Here is a 25,369-nt window from a genome sequence, read left to right as displayed (position 1 = left end):
CTAATATCCCTATTTTTGAGAGAAGTTTTGGGCTCCTTAATGGCCACAAGTGGTCATGTTTCTCTATCCTGCATGCTGTACATGGATGCGATGTACACTGACCATCACCGAAGAGATTTCTTTCCGCAGGTCCTCTGGGTCTGGAAATCTCCATTAAAATGCATTGCTCTAGCCCACAGGCTCTGCAAGACTCACGAGACTGCAGAAATGGCTGTGCTTTTTGATGCAAAGCACTACAAACATTTGATATGATGTGTAGACATCTAGACATGGGCTGAAGTCAAAATGTTGAGAACCAGATCCTAACCTTGGATGATTTTTGAATCACAATTCTAATAAACTCATGTCAATTGTGACCTGCCAGATGCAGACGTGTTCAGATGCACACCTGCAATGTACAGTATAAACTGCTGTCGCAGGTAATAGCATTATTCTTCATCCCATTAAGCATGTCATCTACACTCCTAATTGTGTTTTATAAAAAGATCATTTGCAACAGATTACTGTTTTTTGGGTGCCGCTAAATATGACCTTCTCCCTTGACTTTAACATACGATTTGCCTTCCCTCTTTAAAATTACATTTAACAGTGAGTTATGACCCTTTCAACCATAAAAATGGTAACAGTATTCTCTGGATAATGTCTATCCAGCACGAAGCTAGATAAACGGTAACTAGAGAGAGATTTAAATCAACACAGCGTTGCTTGCAGTTTGTTGCTGACAAACTTCTTAATCACAGAGTTTTTATCCTGTGTTTGTGAATTTTGTGGTGATGAGAAATGCTGACCGTACAGCCTTGAAGACTGTATTTCTCTAGTCACAAAACAGGTACAGTGCACACAGCAGCTGGGCAAGCTTCCCTCACACTGCCCCCATAACATGCAGTTAAGTCTCCCTTGAATCGAGTGGCCCCTCTGCTGAGACCACCAGCAAGAGCATCACTTTCTAGCAGTTGTGGTGGGGCTTTTTATGCAGTTTATTTGTCTGGTTTGACTGAGACCAAACAACTAATTTCACACAAGCTAACTGGCTGAGCTGATAATTTAATGTCATAACCAATTCAGGCTGGATTTCAACCACTCTCTTTGACGCGAAAGTCTATTCTGCCTTCAGCCATCCAGGTTGTCAATGTTTTAGCCTCTCCATATATACATGTTGTACGTTATACCCAGCTTATACTATATAATGTTTTTCTCCTAAGACATTTTTATATATGCCCCCAGTCATCAAGAAGAGGCTTCAACCCTCTAGTCTCATAGAATCATAGAATATCAGGGTTGGAAGGGACCTCAGGAGGTCATCTGGTCCAACCCCCTGCTCAAAGCAGGACCAATCCCCAATTAAATCATCCCAGCCAGGGCTTTGTCAAGCCTGACCTTAAAAACTTCTAAGGAAGGAGATTCCACCACCTCCCTAGGTAATGCATTCCAGAGTTTCACCACCCTCCTAGTGAAAAAGTTTTTCCTAATATCCAACCTAAACCTCCCCCACTGCAACTTGAGACCATTACTCCTTGTTCTGTCATCTGCTACCACTGAGAACAGTCTAGAGCCATCCTCTTTGGAACCCCCTTTCAGGTAGTTGAAAGCAGCTATCAAATCCCCCCTCATTCTTCTCTTCCGTAGACTAAACATCCCCAGTTCCCTCAGCCTCTCCTCATAACTCATGTGTTCCAGTCCCCTAATCATTTTTGTTGGATCATATTAAAGAAGTTCTGTATTAAAATCACAAATGAGTTTGATTCCCCATAGTTTAAATTCCAGGGTATTACTAATTAAGAGGTCTCTTGGTTTTTGGTACTGTTTCTCTCCCTCTCTGTGTGAAACCTGCAAGCTGCTAATTGCGTTAGTACATTCTAAGACAGAGTCTGTTCTCAAAGCAATTCACACAGAGAGAGACTCAAAGCAATACTCTGTAACAACAGAAACAGCACCCAGAGACTCCCCGCCCTTTTGTTGTATTAACAATTGTGATTAAAATAGAGATAGAGGATGTATGTGGATGGATGGTTGGTGTGGATAATAACTGAATGATCAGGGAGGTGCCAGCCTAAGAATCCAGTGTCCATTGGCTGAAGAAGGCATCAAGTGGAAATAACCAGAGGACCCCCGGAGGGCAGACTGGAATCCACCCAACAGCCTCAAGAATGGGAGAACCAAAGAACAAGTTAACATCTAGCAGCACGGAGCCGTCAGGAATGTGCTATCTGCTGATTGATTCAGCAACAGCGTGATGAAGCAATTCCCATAGACTGGCATAGGAAGAAATTCCTATAAAAAGGGACTCTAGAAAGTGAGAACTTTGGGGTCTGATTATGCAAACCAACTTCCAGGAGTATCAAATGAGCATCTGACAAGGCCCTGCTCCCTCCTCATGTCCAGGCCACCTGGCCAGTGGCTTGGCATGAGCAACTCTAAGGCTGGTAACTATGATAACAACCTTGCAGAACCTGTGTGTGTGTGTTTGTATGAATGAATGTGTGAATAAATATGAGATTGAATGGAATGTTATAGCTATAACTAACTGCTTACTATGATTCTTTCTGTATCCACAATAAATGTGGTATTTTGCCTTTTCCCCTTTAATAAGATCCTGCTGTTTTTTATTTTATTGGTACAACACCCTCCGCTGGACTCTTTTTCCACATCCTTCTTGTAGTGTGAGGCCAAAACTGGACACAGTACTCCAGATGAGGCCTCACCAGTGTCGAATAGAGGGGAACGATCACGTCCCTCGATCTGCTGGCAATGCCCCTACTTATACATCCCAAAATGCCATTGGCCTTCTTGGCAACAGGGACACACTGACTCATATCCAGCTTCTCGTCCACTGTAACTCCAACGTCCTTTTCTGCAGAACTGCTGCCGAGCCATTCGGTCCCCAGTCTGTAGCGGTGCATTGGATTCTTCCGTCCTAAGTGCAGGACTCTGCACTTGTCCTTGTTGAACCTCATCAGATTTCTTTTGACCCAATCCTTCAATTTGTCTAGGTCCCTCTGTATCCTATCCCTACCCTCCAGCGTATCTACCTCTCCTCCCAGTTTAGTGTCATCTGAAAACTTGCTGAGGGTGCAATCCACACCATCCTCCAGATCATTTATGAAGATATTGAACAAAACCAGCCCCGGACCGACCCTTGGGGCACTCCACTTGATACCGGCTGCCAACTAGACATGGAGCCATTGATTACTACCCGTTGAGCCCGACAATCCAGCCAGCTTTCTATCCACCTTATAGTCCATTCATCCAGCCCGTACTTCTTTAACTTGCTGGCAAGAATACTGTGGGAGACCGTGTCAAAAGCTTTGCTAAAGTCAAGGAACAACCCGTCCACTGCTTTCCCTTCGTCCACAGAACCAGTTATCTCGTCACAGAAGGCAATTAGATTAGTCAGGCATGACTTGCCCTTGGTGAATCCATGCTGACTGTTCCTGATCACTTTCCTCTCCTCCAAGTGCTTCAGAATTGATTCCTTGAGGACCTGCTCCATGATTTTTCCAGGGACTGAGGTGAGGCTGACTGGCCTGTAGTTCCCAGGATCCTCCTCCTTCCCTTTTTTAAAGATGGGCACTACATTAGCCTTTTTCCAGTCCTCCGGGACTTCCCCCGATCTCCATGAGTTTTCAAAGATAATGGCCAATGGCTCTGCAATCACATCCGCCAACTCCTTTAGCACTCTCGGATGCAACGCATCCGGCCCCATGGACTTGTGCATGTCCAGCTTTTCTAAATAGTCCCGAACCACTTTTCTCCACAGAGAGCTGGTCACCTCCTCCCCATGCTGTGCTGCCCAGTGCAGTAGTCTGGGAGCTGACCTTGTTTGTGAAGACAGAGGCAAAAAAAGCATTGAGCACATTAGCTTTTTCCACATCCTCTGCACTAGCTTGCCTCCCTCATTCAGTAAGGGGCCCACACTATCCTTGACTTTCTTCTTGTTGCTAACATACTTGAAGAAACCCTTCTTGTTACTCTTAACATCTCTTGCTAGCTGCACCTCCAGGTGTGATTTGGCCTTCCTGATTTCACTCCTGCATGCCCGAGCAATATTTTTATACTCTTCCCTGGTCATTTGTCCAATCTTCCACTTCTTGTAAGCTTCTTTTTTGTGTTTAAGATCAGCAAGGATTTCACTGTTAAGCCAATCTGCTCGCCTGCCATATTTACTATTCTTTCTACACATCGGGATGGTTTGTCCCTGTAACCTTAATAAGGATTCTTTAAAATACAGCCAGCTCTCCTGGATTCCTTTCCCCCTCATGTTATTTTCCCAGGGGATCTTGCCCATCAGTTCCCTGAGGGAGTCAAAGTCTGCTTTTCTGAAGTCCAGGGTCCGTATTCTGCTGCTTTCCTTTCTTCCTTGTGTCAGAATCCTGAACTTGACCATCTCATGATCACTTCATTTTCTCCCCTCCCTTTTCTGCCTTTCATCTTTCCTAGTTTACCAGTGCAGCTCATCCCTGCAGAGAGCTCAAGCAAGTCAGCTCCCTTTAAACTCCACTCCATACAACAGCCAGCATAGAACATACGGTGAATAGTGTAACTAGCTCCCCTTAGTTTGGTAGTGCCCACTGCTACCAGCTCCAAGAGACAGAGACTTCAAGGTTGTTTCCTATCCACCACTAGGTAAGAGAGGACTAAGGAATAAGTTAAGTTGCCACACACAGGGCACAACATTGTAAGGGGCATTAGAACTAGAACTATTAATATGCCAGTTCTAGACTGTTCTTTGAAAACTATCCAGTTTCTGCTCACTCAGTTGCCACTTCACAAATGTATGCCATTTTTGTCTCAACTATGTGCAGCAGGCAGCTGTCTCTCTATTATGCCCCAGAAATGTCCCAGAATCCTTTGTGCTATATTAAGGCCATGTCTACATTGACTGGTAGATCAGCACTGCTGTGATTCACAGCAGTGAGAACGTAGTGGGTCTGGTGAAGACCCGCTAAGTTGATGACAGAGGGCTCTCCCATTGACTCAGATTCTCCAGCTCCCCAAGAAGAGTAAGTCAGCAGGAGAGCGTCTCCCATCGACACAGCACGGTATAGACACCGCGTTAAGTCAACCTAAGCTATGTCGTCTTCAGTTACGTTATTCACGTAACTGAAGTAGTGTAACTTAGGTCGACTTACCGCGGTAGTTGAGACAAGGCCTCAGTAATGCCACTTTTGAAGCTACAGTCAGTGCTACGAATGCTGGGTTGCAATTAAGAACTAAGGATATGAGTCTCCTCTCCTTAACACTTATGTAAAACAATAGTATCTCCAGCTACTTCAATGGAGTTTTACCAGTGTAAAAAAGAAAAATCAGGCCTTAAAAGTGCTCATCATGTCAATAAATACAGAACCATCCCTACATGTAAGATAGCTTTTACAGTTGCATCCCTTAGTTCTGATTTTCAAAGAGGATTCCACTCCCATTCATCCTGATCCACAAACATAAATGCAACACTTCTAATGACTGCTCTAGTCCTAAGGAAATAAAACCTAAGACTTCCAAGCAGTGAAATCAGACTTTAACTGATCTACCAAGTTTAAGCATTGCTGATTGTGTTTATGAATGCAAAACACTGTCTTATGAATGCAGAACACTGCCATATGCTTTCGATCAAAGTGGTGACAGTTAATAAGAGCAGTCTGAAACTTCTGAAAATAAATCCAGTGTAATCAAATACTCACTCAGAGAACATAGGCTGAGAGTGGAATATCAACTATCAGCACATCACTCCTCTAGGGTGTCCTCTGGTCTCTGAACTAGCTTTAAAACCAAAAACCAGAACAAAACAGCCCCACATTCTCGTTCTCTCTAAACTATTGTTCCATTTAGTCTTTGGAATTCTCTACAGCTGATCAATTGTGGTCCAGTGGATAGCGGCTGGTTAGTATTAAGCAGACCCGAGCTCTAGTCCTGGTTTTACCATTGACACTCCCGTGTCACCTTGGGCAAGTGATTTAAGCCCTGCGGCGGTTTCCCCTCTGTAAAGTGAGGATAATAATGTTTGCCCACCTTTGTAAATCACTTTGAGATCTGCCATACAGATAAAAAACACTACATAAAAGCTGATTATTTTCATAACCAAAGTCTTACAAAAATGTTTACCTCTGACTGAGCACAGGATTAGGAGCCTGGAATTCCTGAGTTCTACTACAGCTCCGACATCTACTCTATCTGCGGTCTGAGATAGCGACATAGGGTATGTTTACGAGTGCGATGGTGGCAGAGCTGCAGCTACGCTGCTATAGCATAGAAACTTGCTACAGCGATGAAAGGGGTTTTTTACATCACTGTAAAATCCTCAAGAATTTTTCTATTGACCTAGTCATGTCTCGGGGTTTTCACACCCGAGAGATATAGCTAGGTTGACCCATGCTTTAGGTGTAGCCCAGGCTTTAATCTCTCTGCTCCTCAAGTTCTCCATCTGTAAAATCAGGGCTACTATCATTGCTACCTCAGAGCAGTGTGGTAGGAATTAAAGCTGCTGGCTCCAGGGCAGACTCCACTCTTTCTTTGCTGTGCCTGATAGGAGGACTACTGAATACAAGGAAGGACTATGAATGAACTCCCCCAGGAACTAAGGACCGTCACAAACCTTACCACCTTCCACTCCAAGTGCAAGGTGCATTTATGTGACCTTGCCTTCTCTAACAAAAATACAGAGCAACATGTACATTGAAAAAAAAAATCCTACCAAAACAAGACACTCTACTGCATAGACTTCTCCCCATGGGGAGAGGCCAAGACAACAGATGATAGATGTGAGCCATATCACTTAATGACAGGTTTCAGAGTAGCAGCCGTGTTAGTCTGTATTCGCAAAAAGAAAAGGAGGACTTGTGGCACCTTAGAGACTAACAAATTTAATTGAGCTTAAGCTTTCGTGAGCTACAGCTCACTTCTTCGGATGCATTCAGTGGAAAATACAGTGGGGAGACTGTATTTTCCACTGAATGCATCCGATAAAGTGAGCTGTAGCTCACGAAAGCTTATGCTCAAATAAATTGGTTAGTCTCTAAGATGCCACAAGTCCTCCTTTTCTTTATATCACTTAATGCAGTGCCGAAAAGCACTCAGGGTATCTCTACACAGCAGCTGGGAGTGTACTTCCAAGTGCACGTAGACAGACATGCATTAGCTCTGCTCGAGCTAGTGCTCTAAAAATAGGAGTGTGGCTGCAGTGGCATGGGACGCGGCTTGGGCTAGTTGCCAAAGCATAATCCTGCCTGACCTCCTGGTTATGTACTCAGGCGGCCAGCCTGAGTAGCTGTGGCCACACTCTCCTTTTTAGCATGCACCTCAGAACCTTTGATGTATCTATCTTCAGAGCACCCCGTGTGCTAGGGAAGTGCTATTCTCTCCATTTTACAGATGGGGAAATGGGACAAAGGATAGACTTGCCCAGGGTCATACAGGAAGTCTGTGGTGGAGCAGGGATGTGACATTTTAAGACCAGGACCAGAGTAAACACTGCCTGGTATATATCAACTGCTTATCACCCTGCAGGTCTGACTGGGTTTCAGCCATTTGCAATTCCACAGAACCTGTGACCAGTGATACTGACTACTGGTGTTCTTAAAACCAAGTATTTTTACTCAGTAGTTGGAACAAAGCATCCAAGAAATAAAGGATTTTAAAACAAACAACCTACATACATATTTAGACTCATGTAATCTTACCCTTCACTGCAAGGTAAGGCCTTGTCTACACTAGAAGGAGTTTGCCGATATAGCAGGAAACCCTGCTACTGTAGACACAGCTTATTCCAGAGGGGTGTGCTTTTGCCAGCATAGTTTATATCAGTAACCCAAACAAAAACTATACTGGCAAAAGCACTTTTTTGCTGACATAATTGTGTCTACACTAGATTTTTTGCCTGTATAAAAATATTGTTAAAAAAAAAAAATCACAACCCTAAACAACATTACTATACCAACAAAAGTCTGTAGTGTAGACCAGGCCTGAGTTAGGCAAGCTTTCCTCTTCAGAAGCAGCTTACATTCTTCTAGCAAGCCCAGATCTTTCTGTGACCCACATTGGTCACCACTCACAGCATGCCCTGTTGTTCTGTGAGAGGTTTGTCTCCGGGGTTGTCAGCACATGGAGACGTTGTTATTCCTGAATAACTCCATTTGTAGACAAGCCTTAAACCTGGTTCTCTTTGACCCAGATTCAACCTGATTTTTTTCCAGTCAGCAGGAGCATCTGTCAAGGCTTATCCAGGAGAATGCACCCCTGAGGCCTGCTCCATTGTATGGGTAGTTAGACCCATTAGTCTCAATGGCTTGTAATCACTGGCCTGGAGACCATGCCTCCCCTAAGAGTGAGGGTGTTCAAACTGTCCGATCCCATCAGACGTCAAGCATATAATCACCACATTTTGGGATACAGACCAAAACATGCAATTAATATTGATACTTATGGCCATATTCCATCACAACATGCACTGTGAGGTAAGTAGATAATTCACCCCACTGTATAGATGGGGAAACTGATACAGAGAATTTATTTACTTCAGGTCACAGAGGGAATCAGTTTCAGAGCTTCAGAGTAACAGCCGTGTTAGTCTGTATTCGCAAAAAGAAAAGGAGTACTTGTGGTACCTTAGAGACTAACCAATTTATTTGAGCATGAGCTTTCGTGAGCTACAGCTCACTTCATCGGATGCATACTGTGGAAACTGCAGAAGACATTATATACACAGAGACCATGAAACAATACCTCCTCCCACCCCACTCTCCTGCTGGTAATAGCTTATCTAAAGTGATCATCAAGTTGGGCCATTTCCAGCACAAATCCAGGTTCTCACCCTCCGCCCTGCCCCCCCCACACACACACAAACTCACTCTCCTGCTGGTAATAGCCCATCCAAAGTGACCACTCTCTTCACAATGTGTATGAATATCAAGGTGGGCCATTTCCAGCACAAATACAGGTTTTCTCACCCCCCCCCTTTCCAAAAAAGGAAAGTGTCTCCATCACTTATTTGTTAAGCCTATTCAGCCCTTTACATAAATTAATCTATAGTTTAGTCTGGAAAATTTTTTCAACCCGACACACCATTTAAGTGGAGTGTTTTTCCTCCATTCTAATATTCTGCCTCTAATCCTCCGTTGAAAAGCTGCCACCTCTGGGGTGGAAGACAGCATCTGTTTCACGGTACAGAGCAACATTCCACAACAATTTTGGAAAAAGTCACCGAAGAACACAGTACCCAACTAAAACTGCACAGAGAATTTAGAGAGGCAGAACGTAATTGAAATTAGGCCAGGACAGCCGAGCAAATAGTCTAAATCTACAAACCAGGCATTAAAATTGTGTTAAGAGTCTGATTCAGAGTTAAGACTGACAGGCTGGGCTGTCCTTGTGCCTATACACAGCTCAGGTGATCGCTCAGGGTATGTCTACACTGCAGTTAAAAACCTGGTCCATGCCAGCTGACTTGGGCTCACAGGGGCTCAGGCTAAGAGGCTGTTTAATTGCAGTGTAGATGTTCAGGCTTGGGACCTTCCTACCCTGCAGAGTCCTAGAGCCTGGGCTGCAGTCCAAGCCTGAACATCCATACTGTAATTAAACAGCCTCAACAAGCCCGAGTCAGCTGGCACAGGCCAGTCACAGGTTTTCAATTGCAGTGTAGACCTACCCTAAGTTCACCAGCCATTCTGCAGCCTGTAACACACAGGTGTAACCAAGGGAGTAGAGGGCAGCGCGGGCATTACCTCCACATTTCTTTCCTGCTGTGAATTAAATCTTTAAAATTTTTAAATGGTGTCTCTATTCAATACTGAAATAAATCTGAAATATTTCCAGCTATGGTAAGAGAAGATGGGCGTGGCTGAAGAGACCGGTAATGTAATAACAAGCCTTTCACTTCTAAATTACTGGTTCAAATCCAGAAGCAACTAAAAGTCTCAGAGTTCTCTCCAGGGGCCTTTTTGAAACATGGTGGTGGTTTAGTCGACAGGTGGCCACAGCACAAAAACCATCTCAACTGTTACCCTTGCCATGATGCTCAGCGTAGATATTTGTGGCATTGGTATTATACAGACAGATCTGAGCCTTAGAGGTGGTTCTTCCAGCAGAGAATGGAGCACATTCACAGAAAATGATTGCAGTCCTGCTTCTTGCTACCTGTTCTGAGAACAGAGGAGTTTACTTTCCAGTGTCAGGCAATCTGGTACATTTCCTAAACTCTAAATCCGGTGGCTCACTTACCGTGTGCAGCCGGGAATGGGAGGTTGTTGTGGTGAAAATCATACATAAACATATAAACTAGAAGGCTTAACTTAAAGCCCAGATTTAAAGACACCTGAATTCTGAGGTGTTTTGAATTCACACCCAAAGCTTTTCAGCTTGAGTTAAACAAAAACAAAACAAAGATATAGAGCAGCATAAGGATACAGGCATTTATATTGCTTTTACAATTATCTTTACAAACCCTAAGACAACAAGACAAAAATGGAGGAGATATTCCAACTTAAACTGGTGCAACCAATTATTTTCACTCTAATGGACACTGCCTTAGGCTTTTTGTTCTTCTTATATATCACCACCCATATGGCACCTGTAACCCTTTCTACTAACTCAGAGTAAGGATGTTAAACCTCCTTGAGAGCCTTGATGTTTAACCATTATGTCTGGGAGACATGAGAAGATTTCCAGTCTTAAATGGTAATGCTCTATCATTCACCTCAAAGTTTCTAAGGCCATGTCTACACTACAGAGCCTATGTGAGCATAGCTATGCTGGCAAAGCCCCCTAGTGTAGATGCAGCTTATATTGACAGAGGGAGTTTTTCTGGCAGTGTAGGAACACCTCCTCCCTGAATGACATTAGCTATGCCAACAGAAGCACTCTTCTGTTGGAAAAGTTGCGTTAATACTGGGGTTTTTATTGGCCTAGCTATGTTAGCCAAGGATGTGGTTTTTTCACACCCCCAACTGACATAGCTATGTCAGTATACATTTTAAGTGTCGCACAAACTTAAAAGTTACAAGCATTTGTCTCCTGACCACAGCTCTGACCATTCTTCTGTTCTCTTTACATTGAATTACAGAAATGTCAACTTTTGAACTTTCCTGGAGTGACTTCTTGTTGTTGTACTTACACTACTGGAAAGGTTCTGAGCATACTTTACATGAGGAGGGCAAGTCAGAAAGCCTCGCAGGGGTCTTCAGTGTTATTTACCATTCTGTAACAGACAAGTTAGAGAAAAAATACCATTAAAATTTGCTCAAAATGTAAAGGCATTTTCGTTTTTATTATCTGGCTAACAACAACAGAACTTGGATACCACCGTGATGTGCAGCTTTATAAAAGCCAGACAGAAAGACACATTAAAATAATGTGAACCCACCATTTTGAGAGCAGAAAACAGGGACCACACGACTAAAATGTGATAAATTAGGGAAAATCCTCCCTGCGATCCTGGAATTTCTCATACAATCTTTCAATATTTTGTTGTATTCCAAGTACCATTCAGGCCCCAGACTCATCCCATTGACACCAATTGGAGCTTCACCATTGATTTCAATTGGCCGTTAGTAAATAATTCTTCACATTTAAACACCATACACATTACAACGATTCAGGTTACAATTTGATGTTTATAGGCCCCAAAAGGATGACCAGCTAAGTACACTCTGCATCAATATAGGTATATTTTAAAGTCTCATTACTATCATGGTAATCTGTGACAAATCCATCTCCATATATAATCAAACATACAAATCAATGGACATAGAACTCTACTGAGAATGGTGGCATCTGGTTCTATAACCATAGGTCTCCGGGCTAAGAAATCCCGACTACAATAGAGTCTCTATGGCCATGGGTAAAAATTATCCATGCCTCCATTTACTACTCTGTAAAATGATGCTAGCCACAATTACTTATATCCCTTCCAGGGGTGTATGAGGATTAGTTAATGTCTGCAAAAAGCTCTGAAGTGCTAAATATTATGGAAATAGGTGACCTAATAACGCTTTCTTTAGCTACCATTTCTAGTGACTTGCTCCCCAAGGTGGCATGAGTTGGAAGCACTGCAAAAACAGAACTATCATCCATTTGAGACGAGGCAGGCAGGACATGCTCAGGCAGACTACAGAGAGAGTTACTTGGATTATAGGGTACTTCATTCAGTCTGGGACAGACCACTCTACTTCATTCAGTCTGGGACAGACCACTCTATAACATGCATGATTGGAACTAGAATCATCAATGGAAAAGCCCTGGAATACAGAGGGACCCAGAAGGCACCACACAAACTTACAGAACAGCATGAATAAAAGCTCAACTGTTGCCACTCATCAGCAAACCTTCCAGCTGGATAAGAAGCAATATTTTATCCCCTCAGTCCTATTAGCATGGATTTAGGGGAGAGAAAGGGTGCAGTTCATCTTCCCTGTGCTGAGTTTGGATCTTCCATTACGATCAAGTGGTCAGATCCAGAACAATTTTTGGGGACTGCAAGAGATGAGCACTGGGGGACATTGGTCCTGTTATCTCTTTTCTATTTATTCCAAAAAAATTTGTGTCTGGGATAGCAGCCATGACACGGTGTTGAACGTACTGAAGGATGGGGAAAGTCAGCCTCTCTCTCCCGCGCCCTCCAAATCTCCCTTTCCAAATGTTGTTATATAGTCAACTACTCTCGTTAAACCTCTCAACTGCATGAAAAATGTTTTCCCTCAGCTGAAGTCACAAAAGCAATGAGATCATATTGTTGACCAACTGCCAAATTTCAGCTTTGAAAATCAAAGCAGTTTCTGTGTTAAAACAGAAACAAAATAAAGTCGCATCTTAAAATATATATACACTTTCTGAAGGGCAGAAGGCCTAATTATAGCGAGTTCAGGACTCTAGCTCTGATGTTGATCCTAGGCCAAGAGCAAGGAAGAAGCAGTGCAGATAGCCGCTAGAGTTAAAGACGATCACTTTCCATCACCACAAAACAGAATTTTAAAATCTGGAGTGGGAGCTAGGTGATATACAGGGAGCCAGAAAAGAGGAGGCTGCAGGGACTTAGGTGAAAGATGACCAAGGCACAGACAAGGATTTTAGTGGTGGTAATGGAAACGAAAGGATGGTACAGATTTCTGACATGTTCTATATAAAGAACTGGAAACAACTGGATGCAAGTAGAGAAGGGAGGGATAGCTCAGTGGTTTGAGCATTGGCCTGCTAAACCCAGGGTTGAGAGTTCAATCCTTGAGGAGGCCATTTAGGGATCTGGGGCAAAAAGTGGGGATTGGTCCTGCTTTGACCAGAGGGTTGGACTAGATGACCTCCTGAGGTCCCTTCCAACCCTGATATTCTATGATTCTAAGAGAAGAGAAGAAGGAAACATCTAAAAAGGGTGACAAGCTGTGAGCCTGGGTGATGGTTAGGACAGTAGAATTTCAACGGAGATGAAGAGAAAAGGCTTTGGGAAGAAATAGGAGACATTCAGTTTTTCCATGTTAAAGGCTGGGGTGGATGTGGGAAGTTCAGACAGCAAACAGTCACAAACATCAGATGGAACAGCAGGGTAGATCTGGGATCCTTAGGGGGTAGCCACAGTGCTCAAATTGTGACAGTAGATGAGGTTAAACAGGAAAAAGAGGAGGGGAAACTAGTGACTCCTCCAGCTAATGTAGGGACAGTGCCAACAGCCTCTGGAGAGGGTTACAACTGATCCTCCTTGCCCAAAAGGAAAGTTGGTCTAATGTTGATCAGGGAGAAATAGCAAAGGGCCTTCTCAAGAGACTCTCTGATTTGACTAACCCTAAGAAGAGAAACAATGAAAACATAGAAATGTAGTGCTGGAAAGGACCTCAAGAGATTATGTAGCCCAGCCTCCTGTACTGAGGCTGGAACAAGTACAGTAAAAGCTATTTTATCTAGCATGTTGGAGAAAAGGGGGTGCTGGTAAAAGAAAAATGCCAGTTAACTAAGAGGGAGGGAGTTTGGGTGTGAGAGAGGGCTTGGGGCACGGGAGGGGGCTCGGGATGCCGGATCCAGGGGGCACTCACCTCAGGCGGCTCCCTGCAAGTGGCAAACTGTCCTGGCTGCTGCTAGGCAGAGGCGTGCGTCAGGCGGCTCTGCGCGCTGCCCCTGCCCTGAACGCTGGCTCCGCAGCTCCCTAGGAGCAGCCAGGGCAGGTCACCGCTTGCGGGGAGCCACTCAAGGTGAGTGCCCCCCAGATCCAGCACCCTGCACCCCAACCTGTAGCCCCAAGCCCCCTCCCAGAGCCTACGCTCTGCATCCCCTCCCGCATCCCCACTCCCTGCCGGCCGTGCGCCAACCAGACTATAAACCAGACTTCCAATGAAGATCAGAAATGCCGGTTTATAGAGCTTTCCGGTTGGCGAAGTGCTAGATAAAACAGCTTTTACTGTATGCTTAGACCATTGCTGACTAGTGTTTGTCTAATCTGTTCTTAAAACCCTCCAGTAAGGGGGATTCCACAACATCCCTTGGAAGCCTATTCCAGAGCTCAATTACCCTTATGATTAGAAAGTTTTTCCTAATATCTAACCTAAACCTCCCTTGCTGCAGATTACGACTATTACTTCTTGTCCTACCTTCAATGGACATGGAGAACAATTGATCACCACCTTCTTTATAAAAGCCTTTAACGTATAAAAGCCCCCCACTCCTCTCTTCTCAAGACTCGACATACACGTTTTTTAACTTTTCCTCGTAGGTCAGGTTTTCTAAACCTTTTGTCATTTTTGTTGCTCTCCAATTTGTCCACATCTTCTCTAAAGTGTGACACCCAAAACCGGACACAGTACTCCAGCTGAGGGCTCACAAGTGCCAAATGGAGCAAGACAATTATCTCCCGGGTCTCACATACAACTCCTGTTAATAAGCCCCAGAATATTTGTCTTTTTCGCAACTCCACCACATTGCTGGCTCATATTCTATTTGTCTGACTCACTATAATCCCCAGATCCTTTGCAGCAGTACGACCGCACCGCCAGTTATTCCGCATCTTGTATTTGATTTTTTCCTTCCTAGGGTGTAGAACTTTGCACTTGTCTTTACTGAATTTCAACTTATTGCTTCAGAGCATTTCTCCAATTCTAGTCCTGTCATCCAAAGTGCTTGCAACCTTTCCCAGCTTGGTGTCACCCACCAATTTTACAAGCACTCTCTCCTCACTGTTACTTGAGTCCTCATTGTGAATATGGAATAGTACCAGACCCAAGACAGACCCCTGCACCACTCTACTGGATACGTCCTCCCAATTTAATAGCATTGATAGCTGTTGTTGAGTACAGTTTTTTCAACCAGTTATGCACCCACTTTATGGTAATTTCATCTAGACCACATTTCCCTAGATTTTAGCCAGGTCATTCTGCCTACATAACATGACTACAGCCATCAACAAACTTCTACAATGGTGTATCAATGCCCTCTTCCTTTTATTATACACCAACATGCTGACCCAGCCTTAATCACAGCAGCAAAAGCAGGTGCCACTGTAATCTATAGATGATATGCAAGTAAAAACTCACAAACCTTTGCCCTCTTCATATTATTAATTAAATAAATTACCTGTTAGTAATACAGGAAAAACACACAACAACTCCCTTTTCACTTTCCTAGTAGGGACAATATAAAAAAAATTCAGTATTAATATGGACATCATGTCCACAATTGTAGAATTGAATGTAATGAACAACCCTGTTCCCATCCTAAGTTACTGTAAAGGCAGCTTAAATTTACAATGATGAGTCTTCATGACAATCTGTTTCTCAGATATTAAAAATCTCATTTTCTCTGTGCCAAGGACAAGTGGATGTGTGAAGCACTGGAGTATCAACTTTGCATTTGTCTCACTTGACATGGTATCTTTCTCATTTTAGTTCAGATTTTCTAATATGTTCTTGGGAACCACTTCAGTTTTCTTCATTTCTCACTATGTGCAATTAGATGTTTTGAAGTACAGCTTCCCCTGATCCCCAACTACCGGCAAAAGAAAGAAGGAAGTTTCTTGGTTAAGATCTCACTGATAGCACTTTATTTCGAAAAGAGATAAATTTTTCCCCTTAATTATTTTTTTTTGAGTGGGTCAGGCTTCGTATTTTGTATACTACTTCGTATTTCTCTAGTACCTTCTATCTAAGGATCTTAAAGAGTCTTTACAAACAATGAATTAAAAAAGTCTTCATGCACTTGTGAGGCAGGAAAGTCTTGTCTTTATTTTCTAGAAGGTGACTCAGGCACAGAAAGGTTAAGTTGCTGGCTTACGGCCACATAACGTAACACTGTTGGTTGAATGTGTGCTGCACCTGCCCCAGTGGATGGTCCATTAAAAACCTACTACTGCTACCAGATAATGGAACTGCTCCATTAGCTCAAATGGTGGAGGTCTGTGCTATGGTGCTGAAGGGCCTAATTCCAAACCTTGCTGATGACCCATGGAGGAGGGTTGTTAAATCAGCATGGGCCAAATTCAGCCTGGGTGTAATACCATTGTCTTTAAAAAATTAAGTTGTACCAAGGCTGAATTTTTGCCAGAATCCAACTCACCAGTCCTGTGCCCTGATCATGAAACAATCCTTCTTCTCAAAAGTAACAGACAGACGTACAGACTGAACTCCTCTAATTACCCATGGAATTTAAGCCCAGCAGGGACCACCAGATGAACTAGTTTGGTTGTCTGTATATCATGGGCCATCACAATTCACCCAAAGACCCCTGTATTGAGCCCAATAATTTGCATTTCTCTAAAGCATAACTTGTGTTTGGCAAAAGAATCTCTCTTCCAAAAAGGCAGCCAGTCTTGATCTGAAGACACGTTCAGATGAAGAATCCACCACTTCCCTTGGCAGTTTGCTCCAATGGTTAATCACCCTGTTACAAATTTATGCCTAATTTCTAATTTAAATTTGTCTTGGGTCAGCTTTCAGCCACTGGTTCTTCTTATGCCTTTCTGTGCTATAATAAAGAGCCCTTTTATTCATAGTAGAGGTTCAGATTAATGTTTAAACAGGGCTTTGACAACTACAAGTGCTGTATTTATTAAAAAACTTATTTTAAGATGTGACCATCTGGAGCTGTTGGTGCATGCACAAAAATAGGACTAGTATCCAAAATATGAAATCTTCCCTTCCAAACCTAATCTAGGACTCTCTCGCTAGTCATTACAGTCCATTCACCCACTTTCCCAAAATAAACCTCTGAACAAAAGATAAGCTCTGCAACATGACCTAAAGGTGCATAAATCTGGGTTCTGGGAAGCAAGTTCCAGAGCTGAGGAGCCTTCACTAAAAATTCCCTGCCTCCAAGCTCCTCCCAGTGATTCTTAACCTTTTTGGGCTCAGGACCCATTCATAGAATCAGAGAATATCAGGGTTGGAAGAGACCTCAGGAGGTCATCTAGTCCAATCCCCTGCTCAAAGCCGGACCAATCCCCAACTAAATCACTTGTAAACCTTTGGGGTCCGTCACAACCCAATAAATAGTTTTAGTGCAAAAAACATCTGGCTTACTAAATATTTCTTACCCATGATACATAATATACAAATTAACGTAGTAAGCACTAAATAAGTGCACCGGGCATACCATAGTGGTGGCTCCTGAGGCTCCTCTCCTGAGGGGCTGGCTGGGCTTGGCTCCTCGCTCCAGGCATTGCGGCCTCCAGGGTTGCAGTACTGCTAAGGTTTGGCCTGATGCCCCGACATAGGGTAAGTCGGACCAAATTTGAGCAAGTGGTGTTGCTTTCTAGAGTATGGGGTCCAGTACCACGTGCTCAAATTTGGCCCATCTGGCCCCCTGCCATCACCATGGAGGAGCAGCTGTGCCAAATCTGCGTAGTGCTGCAGCCCCATGTACCAGGTCGCAACAGCCAGAGCAGGATGCCGAGACCAGCCAGCCCCATGAGCTACTGCTGTGGGGCAAGTGCAGGGAGAGGGAGAGCTCTGCAACCGCTGCCAGGGCCTTCCCACCCATCTAGGGGCAGGGACCCAGCTCCCACAAGGCCTTTCCCCCGGAGTGCCTCCCCACCACGGTGGAGGCAGGATCCAAACCCTCTCTCCCAGGCTTCCCATACAACCCTTTGACACATTCTGGAGACCCAATTTTGGGTCATGACCCATGGGTTGAGAAACCCTGGTCTAAACCACTTGAGCATGGAGAGTCCTCCAGCACCTTCCCACAATCCCACCTTTGAGCCCAGAAGCATAGACAAGTTCTCCCACAATTCTCTGAAAAAGAACTGTAGAGCTGCTCAGCTTACAAAAGCACAAAAGAATCATGGGATGTTCCCCCAGAAGTCCTAGCGACACACAGTGGGGTGTGCAGCACCAGTGAGAATGCAGTAACTTGGCTATGGCTTTGCAGGGTAGCTGTTCACACCCGGGAAGGGTAACTTGGGTGCTCAGAGAGTTAGACCAGTGTGCCCATCACCCAAGCTACCTTTACAATTAAGACATACCCTCGGACGTGTTCCAGTGGGGAGTCTCCTCCTGAAAGGGGAGTCTCAATGGTTCATTCAATTCTTAGCCTCTTTCTTGAGACTGCCAGCTAACACTGGCTACCCTGGAGGTTCTGTGATATGAACACTTGTATGCTAAGAATTACACTTACCTGTATTACAGTAGCACTTAGAGGCCCTAATTGAGATCAGGGCCCTATTGTGTTTGGCACACATCCTAAGAGACAGCCCCTGTCCTGCAGAGACAAGCAAGGATGGGAAGGGAAAAAGATGCACAGAGGGGTGAAGTGACGTGCTTGAGAAAGCTTGGAAAAAGAACCAGGGTCTCCCAACTCCCAGTCTAGTGCCCTATCCACAGACTAGACAACATCACTTCTTGCTAAGACCAGACTGAAGTCCTTCCACTCATTTCACATATGGCACACAGACCGGATGGTTAGCAAACAGTGATCAGATTATTTTGTATTAAACACAGGCAGGATGGCCAGAGCGATACGAGAAAAGATAATCTCAGTCTCAAGAAGTTTATCCTCTGAAAAGATAAATTAAGCAAACTGGAAAACTAAAGGAAAATTCTATATAAAGCATTTTGCAAAAATCTGTAGACCGCATTGGGGAGTGTCAAAGTTTGACTCAGACTCACAATTTATCAGACCACTCTGTTTTATTAGCAAAGCTGCTCTGCTAATACATTTAGAAGTGAGCCCCCCCCCGAGTGGGGCTTGTGTCTCTTAATTTATACAGCTTGCTGGAGAACAAGTTACAGAGAAGTTACAGACAAAAGAAGAAAAAGATTTTAGTCACCACCCTTCGAGATCCCTGAGACCAGTCATGAATCTTCAATTACCTGCCACCCTTAACAATCTCCTTTAACAGCTTCCAGTTAACTTAACTAATTGCCCTTCACACCTTCCATTCTGATGCCTGCTTCTTAGACGTGCTGGCTCTATCTTAATTGCTTCTCCATTCAAAAGCTAACTGTCCCTACGTGTGCTCCCTCAGATACTTTGTAACATGTTTTGGCATGCCCTCTCATATACAATGTATCCAGCATGTCCCCTTATACAACGTTATACTTATACAATGTTATGCTTCCACAGGAGTGACAAAGATTTTTGTTGAAACCCCTTAGATCAGAAAACCCAGCGTCAGCTGTGTGAACGTATTACAAGTGTTGATAAAAGCCAAAACTGCAGAACATTTGGAAATGCATAATTTAATAGAGGACAACCGGTACGGCTTCATAAAAGGAAGGTCATGCTTGACAAATCTGCTGAAATCCTTTTTATTATACAACCAAATTATTAGGTTAGACATGAGTGAAACAGTAGATATAAGTTATCAGGATCTCAGGAAAGCATTTGATTTTGTACCACTCAGACTGATTTACCAAGTCATAAAGCTTTGTCCAGGCAAGAGGTACTGAAATGGAGTAAAGAACGTTAAGGATAGGATGCAAAGAGTGCAGCAACAGTCTGCAGCAATGAGGCAGGAAGGTCAGTAAATCATTTGTTTACCTTGGTAAATGGACTCTCAGGAGGGTAAAACTTCAGTTTAGCTCAGGGGTGGGCAAACTACGGCCCACGGGCCAGATGCGACCCACCAGCCATTTTAATCCAGCCCTCAAGCTCCCGCTGGGGAGCAGGGTCTGGGGTTTGCCCCGTTCCAGTGCTCCAGCCAGGGAGCAGGGTCAGGGGCCGCTCCACGCATCTCCCGGAAGCAGCAGCATGGCCTCCCTACAGCTCCTACGCATCGGGGCAGCCACGGGGCTCCACTCTGCACGCTGCCCCCACCCCAAGCACCAACCCCGCATCTCCCATTGGCTGGGAACCACAGCCAATGGGAGCAGCAGGGGCGGTGCCTGCGGACAGGGCAGCGCACAGAGCTGCCTGGCCGCGCCTCTGCTTAGGAGCCGGAGAAGGGACATGCCACTGCTTCCAGGAGCCATTTGAGGTAACCGCCGCCCGGAGCCTACACCACCTCACCCCCCATGCTCCAAACCCCTACCCCAGCCCTGATCCCCCTCCCGCCCTCCGAATCTCCTTGGTCCCAGCCCGGAGCACCCTCCTACACCCCAAACTCCTCATCCCCAGCCCTACCCCAAAGCCTGCCCTCACAGCCGGAGCCCTCACTGCCCCCCCACACCGCACCCCTCAACCCCCAGATCCCACACCCCCAACCAGAGCCCTCACCCCCTCCTGCACCCCAAACCCAATTTTGTGAGTTTTCATGGCCAGCCAAGCAATTTTCATTCGCAGATGTGGTCCTTGGGCCAAAAAGTTTTCCCACTCCTGGTTTAGCTCCTACAGAGGCAGAGCGCACCAGAAATCCCGGTCTGGGGGCTGAGCTGCGAGAAAAGTATTAAGAGGCTGGGAGGCCAGCCCAGGGAGGAGGAGGAGTAGGAGGGAGACGGTACATTTAGAACCAATAAAAAGGGACTTGTGAAGTGCCGAGCCAATCTGTGGAATTCCCTGCTGCCAGAGCTGATCAGTGAAAAACCACAATGGTTGGATGTATGGATTAATTTTAAAGAGGATTCAATAACTTTATGATCATTAATAAAACCTGCAGCTACGCACATTGTGATGACATGGGCAATTAAATTGGAAGTTTCTGGGAATAAGCTGATAGACTGAGAGGGTCAGGAAGGAGGAACTCCTTCTGTCCTTAATCACAGGAACAGCTTTGCAAGTTAGGTAAGGGAATGCCAAGTGGTATGGGCTCTTCCTGTCCCTGAAATATCGAATGCTGCCCACTTCCTGAGACAGATGGTTGGATTAGAGTGATCTATGATCTGAGCCTGCTTGGCACTCCTGAATGTGGAAAGGAGTGACCAAAAGTCCCCCATCATCTCATGAGGTTTGGTAGCCTACATGAAATCAGTTTGGTGGTTCTCAGTCTTTCTTCCAGTGCACAATTTTCCACATGACACATTAACACCACAAGCAGCCATCTCTGAAGATCAGCCATGGATTAAGGAAACCTGCAAACAACAGTCTTACCTAGAGGTGATCCTGTCAGGTCAGAGTTGAGGTTCATTTCTGGAGGACAGTGTAAGAGTTTTTAAAATTCGAATATTGCCTTTTCTAAGATCCTTGTCGGTGTCGTATTAGTGCCTCAGAACCATTAGTGAATGAATTCTCCTAACAGCTTCATGAGATACAAAAATATTACAGATGAGGAACCGAAGTACAGAGAGATCAAGTGACTTGCCCACGGGCAGCTGCGGTAGAGCTGGAAACAGAAGGCTGCTCCTGAGTCCCAATTTAATGCTTTAACCATTAGAGCATGCTGCTGCCACGTGTGCTATCTGTGGGTAGAGGGTTTCAATCTCTACGGCTATCAAAGCCAGCAGCTTTCATGAGCACTAAAATTCACTTTGAAAACAAAAATTCATTTAAAAAAAGTTAAAGAATGGGTGGTTCCTAGGTCACAAAAACTCTTCAATGCACACTGGAATCTTTCATCCTACTGTTCTACACTGCACCTTTAAATATTCTTCTACATAAAAGGTATGATATGCAAGACCAAAAGAATAACGGAGAAACCGTAATTCCTAACAGATCAACTGTGCTTTATCTACACAGATTCTGCTTTCATAAAGGCATGGAGAGGAGCTGGGGGAGGCGGGGGGGAGTACATTTTATTGTTTTCTGAAGCTTAAAATAACCACAAAGTGGCTAAAAAAAATCATCAAAGCTGTTCCATGGAACAGCCAAAAAAACTCTCAATGAGCATTTCAGAAAGACAGTAAGTTGTTGAAGATGGAATTACAGATCTAAAGAGAACCATGGTCAGTGGTTTAACTGCTATATTGGTCTACTTTGAAACGGGTATAGTTTAAATGGGAAATAGCCTCCAGAACGTGTGCCCACGTATATGATTATTGCTCTCACTATTGTTATTGATTTCAGAGTAGCAGCTGTGTTAGTCTGTATTTGCAAAAAGAAAAGGAGTACTTGTGGCACCTTAGAGACTAACCAATTTGTTATTAACTATCGTTATTGCAGCCATTATTAACTGCATTTTCAGGTGCTAACTTTTTTTTTTATTATTAAATTTTCCCATATTTATATGTATTGCAAGTGAATTTAGAAGCTAACTGAGGTGGTTTAAGTTTTTTGGAGGGGATTTGTTAAATGGAAAAACAAAGGAAAGGAGGGGGGGCACTGCAGGCAAGCAAGTGACGAATAGGGAAAGGAGCATGAAGGGCGAGTAGAAGCGGTGATGAAAGAGGATGGAAGAGCTCATCAGCAGAGGAGAATGTCCAGAGTTAAAACTGTAGAAAGCAGTCTGATGACAACATGCTGCAGGTAGCTCTGCCCTTGAGTAAAAAGAAAAGGAGGACTTGTGGCACCTTAGAGACTAACCAATTTATTTGAGCATAAGCTTTCGTGAGCTACAGCTCACTTCATCGGATGCATACTGTGGAAAGTGTAGATCTTTTTATACACACAAAGCATGAAAAAATACCTCCCCCCACCCCACTCTCCTGCTGGTAATAGCTTATCTGAAGTGGGGTGGGGTGCGGTCTGTCTCTAAGGTGCCACAAGTACTCCATTTCTTTTTGCGAATACAGACTAACATGGCTGCTACTCTGAAATCTGCCCTTGAGTGTCTGTCTTCTAGATGCAAGCAGGTGCTTTACCTGCTGCAGCTCGTTTTGAGCTGATAGCTCCATGTTCAGGCCATGTTTACACTACGGAGACTATAGCAGCTTATCTGCAGTGCCATAGTTATGTCGGCATAATCCCATAGTGTAGACGCAGCCTACAGCAATGGCAGGGGGGTTTTCCATCGCTGTGGGAACGCCACTGTCCCACGTGACAATAACTAGGCCAACAGAAGTATTTTTCTGCCCACCTGGCTGCGTCTACGGCAGAGTTCCGTCGGCACAGCGATGCCACTTAGGGATGTGGATTTTTCCCAGGCCTGACCAACCCAGCTATGTAAACACAAATTTTTAGTATAGACCAGGCCTTAGTCTTCATGCAAGTATCAGTTTCTGGGGAAGGAAACTTTGCCAGCTTTTTAGTTAGCCAAGTTTTGATTGCAGCAAGGAGAGGCGGGAAAAGACATTTTCCCCATTTTGTAGAATGCTCACCACACATCTAAACAGTCTTTGGGTGATAAAAAGCAGCGATCTGAAAGGTTTCCGAGTGTGCTCACTGGTTTCTATGATTTTTGCAGATTCCTCCTGAAACGCTGCCCTCATCCTCATCCCATTTCGTGACACAATTAGAGATTCTTTTTTGACTGGCATCAACAGCTCATAGGCTATTTTACACTAGCAAACGACTTAGCATTAATTCCCCATTGGTGCAGCTTCACCACCCAAAACAAGAAGTGGGAGCTGTCGCATCGACAAACCTCAAGCATTTTTACCACACTGGTGAATGTTGGCTAAGAAGCTTGCCACTGGAGAAAAGGCACAGGACTACTGTACAATCCAGGATGTTTCTATCATTTTGATTGCAAAGATAGTGATCTGAATCCAAAATGGATTACTGTCCTGCTCGCCCAGCCTTTCAGCAACATGCCTCAAGAACAGCATTGCAAAGAGGTTAGAACTGCCCCTTCACCCCCAAACCCTTTCAGTGAGGAGAGGTTTCAAAGCTGAATTGAGCATGCTACTGGTGAGCACGGGCTATTTCTTCTCCAAATACAAGTTAATGCAAAAATCTCTGTCAATGCAATACTAAGGTTGCACAGTTAACATTAAGTGTCAGGAAATGCAAACATTAAGTTTTCTACATCACTGTTAATTGGCCTTTATATATATATATATATATATATTACACACACACACATATACACACATACACACACAGTATTGCTAACCCAACAACTTTAAAACCATGAGACAGAGTCCCCCCCAAAAAGTCATGGGATTTGAGTTAAAATCATGAGGGTTTTTTTAAAAATGCATCAGGGTCTGACTTCTAATTTTTGAAGTCTTAGACAAGCCTCCTGCCTTCCATTGTGTGTACACACATGGTTCAGGATGAAAACTCATCCTGAAACACAATGCGCACACCCAAAATTGAGGGGACTTTTCCTCTTCCTTTTTTACATAGACTCAGTTTTTGGCCCTCTTACCAACTCTGTTGATATCCATCTTCTACCTATCTTATCCTCTCCATATGGGTTGAAATGAGAGCCTAGCCCCTCTGAAGATTCATCTGTGCTCATTTGAGAGCTCACAATGTGGTATTTAGTTACTGAACATAGGTGTCCATATTCGGAACTTAGATCCCATAGAGGAGCTGGGTGCATATACAATCAATCCATCATTCCTAAAAAATAAAAGCTATCATTTGATGTGATACACAAAAAAAGGCCCTCTTCTAGCTAGTCTGCAACAGGAAATTATCTAATAAACAATTTTTCACAAAGTTCTGCACCTTCTTGCTGACTAATAATTCTATTGGCGAGAGAGAGAGAGATTTTCTTTTTCCATAGTTCTAAGAGTATTATCCAGAATGGTGACTTAGACAAAGGGACACTTCCAACTTCATTTATATTACCTTATGACTTCAGAAGATTGTTTTTATCCAGCTGATCGTGTTTGGATACTTTTGTCAACTACATAAATCTTTGACCCTATCTGCAATGGGATAGGAACTATGTTTGCTGAACTGGTTTTAGACTCAGTTTAAACATGGTTCAGCAAGACATTGAAGACAGGAATGAACCACATGTGATAGATGTCAGTCACATCATTTAATGAACTACTGGTAGGTGCTCTAACACATGACATCAGTACAAGAACCTTATATAGAGCAGCATAGGGCAAGCAGTGCTTAAAAAGTTTGTTTGGAGGCTGTGTTCTAAGTCTTTGTCTCCGTTTCCAAATTTGTGAAATACATTGCAGGCCTGTCCACAATGGCTGGCAAAGATATTTTTAAAGTATAACAGAGCAATCCTGATGACTCCACCCAGCACTCAGAA

At 44.0% G+C, this 25,369-nt stretch overlaps 1 protein-coding gene across 7 annotated transcripts in view; it reads right to left on the bottom strand.

Annotated features, from left to right (window-relative positions):
• HMBOX1 (homeobox containing 1) overlaps nt 1-25,369 on the bottom strand; it is a 144,256-nt gene that overhangs the window by 73,060 nt on the left and 45,827 nt on the right. For all 7 annotated transcript variants that reach the window (XM_074947411.1, XM_074947414.1, XM_074947412.1 and 4 more), the window contains exon 2: nt 11,099-11,182. In XM_074947411.1, coding sequence (XP_074803512.1) covers nt 11,099-11,121 — 23 coding nt within the window. In that variant the 5' untranslated portion in view covers nt 11,122-11,182. The remainder of the gene's footprint in view (nt 1-11,098; nt 11,183-25,369) is intronic.

This window comes from Natator depressus, chromosome 3, assembly GCF_965152275.1.
Source record: "Natator depressus isolate rNatDep1 chromosome 3, rNatDep2.hap1, whole genome shotgun sequence".
NCBI lineage: Eukaryota > Metazoa > Chordata > Testudines > Cheloniidae > Natator > Natator depressus.
The sequence above is the reverse complement of the archived record's forward strand: the minus strand, read 5'-3'. Positions and strand labels throughout refer to the sequence as shown.